Below are 8,388 nucleotides of genomic sequence, written 5' to 3' on the forward strand. Positions count from 1 at the left end.
CAGCCAGAGCTCTCTTATCTGGGAGAACCGGGTTTGATTCCCCACTCTTCCACTTGCACTTGCTGGAATGGCCTTGGGTCAGCCAGAGCTCTCTTATCTGGGAGAACCGGGTTTGATTCCCCACTCCTCCACTTGCACCTGCTGGAATGGCCTTGGGTCAGCCATAGCTCTCTTATCTGGGAAAACCGGGTTTGATTCCCCACTCCTCCACTTGCAGCTGCTGGAATGGCCTGGGGTCAGCCATAGCTCTTGCAGGAGTTGTCCTTGAAAGGGCAGCTGCTGTGAGAGCCCTCTCAGCCCCACCCACCTCACAGGGTGTCTGTTGTGGGGGAAGAAGGTAAAGGAGATTGTGAGCCGCTCTGAGACTCAGAGGGGAAGGTGGGATATAAATCCTCCTCCTCCTCCATGTGTTCATAGAAAGAGGTAGTATGCTTGATTATGTTTGACTAGCAGAAAATAATATAAGCCATCTTGGGGGTTTTGTTTGTTTAATGCGCAGAATAAATGACCCAAACCTGATATTTACCTTCTGGCTGCACCTGGTGCCAGAAGAAAAGAACATCTCACACTTCATACATTCTCAGCTGGAAGGCCTTGATGGTACAGCCACAGGATCTGGAAGGATTCAGCAGGTTTCGGTGGGAGGTACGTGAGCGATTGTTACACCGACTGCGGACTTCGGGGGGGGGGGGGGCGGGGTTTGCCATCAAGTCACAGATAACTTATGGCGCCCCCCAGTGGAGTTTCCAAGGCAAAAGACGTTCAGAGGTGGTTTGCCCTTGCCGGCCTCTGAGTAGCGACCAGGGCTTTTTCTGTAGCAGGAGCTCCTTTGCATATTAGGCCACTCCCATCTGATGTAGCCAATCCTCCTGGAGCTTTCAGGAGGCCCTGTAAGAAGAGCCCTGTAAGCTCTGAGAGGATTGGCTACATCAGGGGTGTGTGGCCCAGGGATGGAATTCTAGCAGAAGCTCCTTTGCATATTAGGCCAGGCCCCCCTGATGCAGCCAATCCTCCTGGAGCTTTCAGGAGGCCCTGTACTAAGAGCCCTGTAAGCTCTTGGAGGATTGGCTACATCAGGGTTGTGTGGCCCAGGGATGGAATTCTAGCAGAAGCTCCTTTGCATATTAGGCCACGTCCCCCTGATGCAGCCAATCCTCCTGGAGCTTCCAGTAAGCCCTGTAAGAAGAGCCCTGTAAGCTCTTGGAGGATTGGCTACATCAGGGGTGTGCGGCCCAGGGATGGAATTCTAGCAGAAGCTCCTTTGCATATTAGGCCACGTCCCCCTGATGCAGCCAATCCTCCTGGAGCTTTCAGGAGGCCCTGCACTAAGAGCCCTGTAAGCCCTTGGGAGGTTGGGTACATCAGGGGTGTGTGGCCTATTATGCAAAGGAGTTCCTGCTACAAAAAAAAAAACCCTGGACTTCCTTGGGGGTCTTCCATCCAAATACTAGGCAAAGTTGACCCTTAACTTTGGAGATCTGATGAGATTAGGCTAGCCTGGGCCATCCAGGACAGGAGAGCTTTGAAATACTGATACAATAATAGCGATGGTGTGTAAGGAAGGACCAGTACTCCCTCAAAGCTGTGGAGTCCTGTGAGCAAAAATTCTACGTTGTGGGCGACTAGCATAAAAGTTGTGAGCTACTGCATAAATTAAAGGAGAGACAGTCGGGTGTAGTGGTTAAGTGGGCAGACTCTTATCTGGGAGAACCGGGTTTGATTCCCCACTCTTCCACTTGCAGCTGCTGGAATGGCCTTGGGTCAGCCATACATAACTCTCGCCGAGCTGTCCTTGAAAGGGCAGTTTCTGTCAGAGCTCTCTCAGCCCCCACTCACCTCACAGGGTGTCTGTCGCGGGAGAGGAAGGGAAACGAGATTGTAGGCCGCTCTGAGACTCTGTCCTTGAAAGGGCAGCTTCTAGGAGAGCTCCCTCGGCCTCACCTACCTCACAGGGTGTCTGTTGCGGGGGAGGAAGGTAAAAGAGATTGTGGGTCGGTCTGAGACGCTGTGATTCGGAGTGGAGGGCAGGGTATAAATCTAATATCATCTTCTGTCTACGTTTACCAGATGTGAACGAATGCAGCTCCGGGATTGAACTCTGTGGCGAGGAGGCAATCTGCCTCAACGGATACGGCACGTATTTCTGTCAGTGTAAAGAAGAATATGAGGACCAATCTGAGAATAAGTCGGGGACCCTTTGTGTCCGAGTTCCATTCTCTGGTATGTATTTATCACACCGTAGTTCCACCCTGGGGATTTAAGGTTATAGCCTAGAGGTGCGAAGCAATGAGAACTGAATGGCACCGCAGTGCAAGTGATCAGAAAACCCACTGTCTCGACACTGGAGGCCTTTAGAAGTACCTCTGTCAACTTCTAGCTCCACATTTGCACAGAGCCTTTTCCTTGGCCAGATTCAGTGCCCTTCCGTCAGCCATTTTATCTTCTGGCAGATTCCAAGGGGCTCCCTATTCAAGAAGGTACAGTCCCTGTAAGATGGATTATGTTGTGCCCATGTTCTTCTCCAGTGTCCTCTCTATTTGGTGTCCCGCTAAGATCTTTCGTATCCCGTATTGGCCCAAATTTTAAGAGACCTCTAATGATTCAAGGTGGTTGTTTTTCGCTCGATAATTCTGATTTGGAATGAACTGAATTGGTAGCAAAGTTTCTTTATAGAACTAGGGTTACTCGCCCTGGTAAGTAGTACTATGCATCAGGTTTTGCCATGTTTCGACTTTGTTTTTATTTTGTAATCCTCATTTTATTTTGCATGGATTTTGTCGCCTCCTAATTTGTAACCTGCCCGATTCTCTATTTAATATTTTTATATATGCCCAGGGGTGGAATTCTAGTAGGAGCTCCTTTGCATATTAGGCCACACACCCCTGATGTAGCCAGTCCCCCAAGAGCTTACAAAAAAGAGCCTTGGAAGCTCCAGGAGGATTGGCTACATCAGGGGTGTGTGGCCTAATATGCAAAGGAGCTCCTGCTAGAATTCCACCCCTGTATATGCCAATAAAGGCTTGTCTTGTGTGTCAGCTTTTAGGGTGGGCATGAGTCTAACCAGGTGGCATGAGTCTAACTAGGTGCCTCTCTTTATATCTGCAGGCCTTCGCTTCTTGTACAGCTACATGGAGATTTTTGTCGGAGTCACCGTTTTTTTCATGGCTCTCATCGTCGTGGCGACAAGCGTGCTGTGTGCCCTCCTCAGGAAGAAACAGACAAAGAAGGACTTAAGCGTCCCGGAGATGGCTTCACCCAATACCCACGTAGCTCCGCCTTCGCAGTCCGTCGCCTTTGACCTGGATAACGTCGGCGATCTCCTTACTTTGGACCCCGCCCGTTTAAAACTCCGGGCCAGATCACCGGAATGGTCCCTGGAGCTCGGAAGCAGCCCCACTGAAGCCTGCAAGGTGTTCATGGAGCAGTCTGAACGTTTGTGAGCGAGAGAGAGACAGCAATACGAATTGCAAATCCCTTCTTTTTCCCCCTTATTGAAACTAACTTTTTTTTTATTGCTGGACAGCTGATGCGACTTCTTGTTTCTGGGCAAATAAATCTTAATATTTTTGTATGGCCCATTTTTCCCCCCTGCATCTTGTTAACTCCTGTAGGGGTTTCTTTTCTCCCCCTTAAGATAGTTTTTGGCGAGTGCATTTGTCTTGCTTGATATGCAAAAATGGGAATGGATCACAGACGCGGTTGTTAATAAATCCGGCCTCTTGCTCTTCGTGTAATGGTTTTCTTCATGCAATTTGGTTGATATCCAAAATGGAAGCATGGCGGGTTTGGGGGAAGGAATAGGAAGGACTGCTGTAACTGGGTGCCGTCTCGTTCAGTGTTTCCAGACCTGTGAGTTGGAATAAACATCGACTGAAGGGTGATATGATAGAGGTTTACAAGATTATGCGTGGGATAGAGAAGGCGGAGAAAGAAGTCCTCTTCTCCCTTTCTCACAATATTAGAACTCGTGGACATTCAATGAAATTGCTGAGCAGTCGGGTTAGAACAGATAAAAGGAAGTCCTTCACCCAAAGGGTGATTAACACATGGAATTCACTGCCATAGGAGGTGGTGACGGCTGCCAGCATAGACAGCTTCAAGAGGGGATTAGATAAACATGTGGAGCAGAGGTCCATCAGTGGCTATTAGCCACAGCATATTAATGGAACTCTCTGTCTGGGGCAGTGATAGTCTGTATCTTGGTGCTTGGGGAGGAGGACCATGGTGGGAGGGCTTCGAGTGTCCTGGCCTCACTTGTGGGCCTCCAGATGGTGCCTGGTTTTTTTGGCCACTGTGTGACAGTGTTGGACTGGATGGACCATTGGCCTGATCCAACATGGCTTCTCTTATGTTCTTATGAGACCCAAAAGTGGGTCCCCAAAGCCTCTGGACATGGGTCAGGGGCCAGTCCTCCCTAATAGCCACTCCTCCCCTTCCCATTGTTATATTTTGTATCTTGGAACCCAAGATCTGATCCTGGAAACAGCAGCGTCCACATCATACATTAAGGCAGGGGTGTCGAACTCATTTGTTATGAGGGCCGGATCTGACATAAATGAGAACTTGTCAGGCCGGGTCATGGGTGTCATAAAATGTAATGCCAGGAAGCAGAGATACAAATAAAGGTCACAGAGGTTCTTTCTGATGCTTTCTTTCTTTCTTTCTTTCTTTCTTTCTTTCTTTCTTTCTTTCTTTCTTTCTTTCTTTCTTTCTTTCTTTCTTGTGCTTTCTTTCTTTCTTGTGCTTTCTTTCTTTCTTGTGCTTTCTTTCTTTCTTGTGCTTTCTTTCTCTCTTTCTTTCTTTCTCTCTTTCTTTCTCTCTCTCTTTCTTTCTCTCTTTCTTTCTTTCTCTCTTTCTTTCTTTCTCTCTTTCTCTCTCTCTCTTTCTTTCTTTCTCTCTTTCTCTCTTTCTTGTGCTTTCTTTTTTGTGCTTTCCTTCCTTCCTTCCTTCCTTCCTTCCTTCCTTCCTTCCTTCCTTCCTCTTGTGCTTTCTTTGTATCTCTCCTGTGGGATCAAGGGAACTGGGCAAAGGAAGCTGTAGTTCTTTCCCTCCCTTCCCAGTGAACCTCAGCCAATACAAGGAAGAAAGGCTTGCCTCTGTAGCTCTTCCGTGTGATTGAGAGAGCCTGGCAAGCAAGCTTTCCCTCCCCACTTTCCTCCCCAAGGGGAGGGGCCTTAGCCAATAGAGAAAATAGAGGCTTTGCTCCTGTGCAATTGAGCAAGCTTGGCAAGGCAAACTGTGATGCAGAAGGAAGCAAGAAAGAGGGAGAATAAAGCAGACTTGCTCGCAGGCCTGAAAGGGGCCTTCTGGGGGCTTGATTCGCCCCTCCCCGGGCCATGTTTGACACCCTTGCATTAATTGGGTTTTTTTTCCTTCACTGTATATATAGTACATGTTGATCAAGTAAAATGTGTCTTGATGGTCACTAGAGCAAGTGAGTGAAAATCCTACTCAATCTCCTCCCTTCTCTGATAACCTACCCCATATTTCTCCACCAGCTCCATTTCCCTTCCCAACGGCCGCCTTCTTGACATACATTGCCTCCCTCTATCTTTCCCTTCCCTCCCCAGCCTCTTCCCCCACAGCCACAACATTCGCCCCCAGCAAATTTCTAGCACCCGTTGTATTTCCCCCCACAACAGGCCTTATTACCAGCAATTGCATAAACCTTTATCACGTCTCCCCCTCGGTCATCTTTTTTTCTAAACTGAAAAGTCCCAAACTCTTCAGTCTTTCCTCATAGAGAAGGTGCTCCAACCTTTAAATAATTTCGGTTGTCCTCCTCTGTCCGTCTTCCAGTTCTGCAGTGTCGGTTTTGAGATACGGCGATCCGAACCATACCCAGTATTCCAAATGAGGCCGCACCCCTCTCTAGCTAACAGCAGATGTCAGCCATGTGCGCCGGAACACTACAGGCTCCGCTTTAGATAACAATAGTGAGTAAATCTTGGCCCACAGAGTAGAAAATCATTTGTTGCGGCCGCTGTTATTATTTGCAATTGTTTGATATGGAATTGGCAGCATCGTCTCCCCGTTTGTGGCCAAGACAGATGGCGCGTGTGCGATATCTCATGCTCAGAGCATTCTCAAGTGCTGAAAAAATATCTCTCTCTTCACACGCCCGGCTTATTTCTAACCCCTTCTGTTGCAGCGCCATAGTTAATAGGCAGATCACTCTCCGTAAAAAAGAAGCATTATTTTTTCATGTAGAAGCACAGCTGGAATTTTATGCTGCCCTGTGTTATGTGTTATGATCGCCATTTAATGGCTTTTGTCCACACTATTCCTGGTATTTACTGCTGCGAATGATGAGCCCATGATATAGAACGGCACCACTGAGAAGACACGCCGATTTTTTTTTTTAAAAAAAATGCTTGTTTACTAGTTTGAAAAGCCATTCTTTTGGGTCTGTTAACCCTTTGTGAGTAGGTTTTTTAAAATTTGAAGAGCCCTGTGGCGCAGAATGGAAAAGCTGCAGTACTGCAGTCCTAAGCTCTGCTCACAACCTGAGTTCGATCCTGGTGGAAGCTGGGTTTTCAGGTAGCTGGCTCCAGGTTGTCTCAGCCTTCCATCCTTAAAATTTGAAGAGCCCTGTGGCGCAGAATGGAAAAGCTGCAGTACTGCAGTCCTAAGCTCTGCTCACAACCTGAGTTCGATCCTGGTGGAAGCTGGGTTTTCAGGTAGCTGGCTCCAGGTTGTCTCAGCCTTCCATCCTTCCGAGGTCGGTCAAAGGAGTCCCCAGCTTGCTGGGGGGGAAAGTGTAGAGGACTGGGGAAGGCAATGACAAACCACCCCGTAAAAAAGTCTGCCGTGAAAACGTTGTGAAAGCAGCGTCACCCGAGTCGGAAACAACTGGTGCTTGCACTTTACCTTTTTTTAAAAAAAATGTTTTCTGATGAATTCCCCTGTGGGTAGTCAATGTTCCCCCTAAGCTGTGGAGTCTTGTGAGCAAAAATTCTACTTGGTGAGCTCCTGGCGTTAAAGTTGTGAGCTACTTCATACATTAGTTTGCTCTGGGGCCATCTTTTCTGAGCTGAGGTAAAAATGTGTAAGCCACTGTCTAAAAAACTGTGAGCTAGCTCGCACTCACTCGGCTTAGAGGGAACACTGGTAGTAGTAGCCCCATTCCAGCAGCCATAGCACCTGGATTAGACAGCCAACATGACACAGTGGTTCAAGCAGGGGTGTCAAACTCAGACATAAATGAGACCTTGGGTGTTTTTACACTGACAGTTTGTGACTCTCATCACCGCATTGGAAACTCACCTTTTACATTACCTAACGTTCTGACAACTGTTTTGCACCGTTGCTGCCCGAAGCATCGACATTTGTTTTGGTGAGATTCCAGTGCTGCTGCTGCTGCAACGTTTTTCTCGAAACTAGTTTTGATCTGGTCATTTCTCTACAGGCGTTTCAAACTCGTAGAAGTTTTCGTGCATTCTAAAAGACTCCTCCAAAAGTCGCAAGGTGCAGTAATTTGCATGAGAACTGACAGCACTTGAAAGTTTTACATATCATTGCCTGCCTCATCTTGTAATTTAAATTTGTATTGTTTTTGCAGTGTTGACACCATTTCCAAGCAATCGTATACATTTGACTAAGCACTGGTATTCTGTCTGCCCTCCGATCAGAGACACCCCCCCCCCCCCAATTGAAATGCTTTCAGCAGGCAATATAGAAGTTTGGCTATGCAAAATGAGCAGAGCAAATTCACAAATGTAAAAGGAAAATAATTATAGCGGAAACTTTGGATCAAACTGAATGTAAAAACACCCGTTGTCAGGCCGGGCCATGCATGCCATAAAACGCCAGGTAGCTGAGATATAAACTTTATAAAGGACACAAACACAATTAAAGATTTTGTATCTCTTCTGTGTGATCGAGGAAACTGGGCAAAGGAAGCTCTGGCTCTTTCCCTCCCTCCCCAGGGAACGAGGAGGGGGAGGAGCCTCAGCCAGTAAAGGAAAAGAGGCTTGGATCAGTAGCTCTGTTGTGTGATTGAAACAGCCTGGCAAAGCAAGCTCTCCCTCCTTCCCAAGGGAGGAGCCTCAGCCAATGGAGAAGACAGAGGCTTTGCTCTGTTGCTCCTGTGTGATTGAGAAAGCCTGGCAAAGCAAGCTGTAACACAGAAGGAAGCACAATAGAGGGAGAAGAAAGCAGACTTGCTCACGGGTCTGATAAGAACCCTCCAGGGGCCTGATTCGGTCATCGGGCCACATGTTTAACACCCCTGGGTTAAAATGTTAGGCTGGTATCTGGGAAACCCAGATGTCCACTCTAACATGGAATACCACTGGATGAATATCACAGAGTTGTTGTGAAAACAAAAAACAGTGGAAGGGAGAACCATAAGGCAGATAAAATCACCCCTGGAGGAACGAGCGGAAC

The 8,388-nt window shown here is 47.7% G+C and overlaps 1 protein-coding gene across 1 annotated transcript in view; it reads left to right on the plus strand.

The window, feature by feature from the left end:
* Positions 1–3,734, plus strand: part of LOC132565967 (uncharacterized) — a 30,702-nt gene extending 26,968 nt beyond the window's left edge. The window contains exons 8-10 of the mRNA XM_060230585.1: positions 500–645; positions 2,068–2,220; positions 3,106–3,734. Coding sequence (XP_060086568.1) covers positions 500–645; positions 2,068–2,220; positions 3,106–3,440 — 634 coding nt within the window. The 3' untranslated portion in view covers positions 3,441–3,734. The remainder of the gene's footprint in view (positions 1–499; positions 646–2,067; positions 2,221–3,105) is intronic.
* Positions 3,735–8,388: the final 4,654 nt, after the last annotated feature.

This window comes from Heteronotia binoei, chromosome 1 (assembly GCF_032191835.1).
Source record: "Heteronotia binoei isolate CCM8104 ecotype False Entrance Well chromosome 1, APGP_CSIRO_Hbin_v1, whole genome shotgun sequence".
Lineage (NCBI taxonomy): Eukaryota > Metazoa > Chordata > Lepidosauria > Squamata > Gekkonidae > Heteronotia > Heteronotia binoei.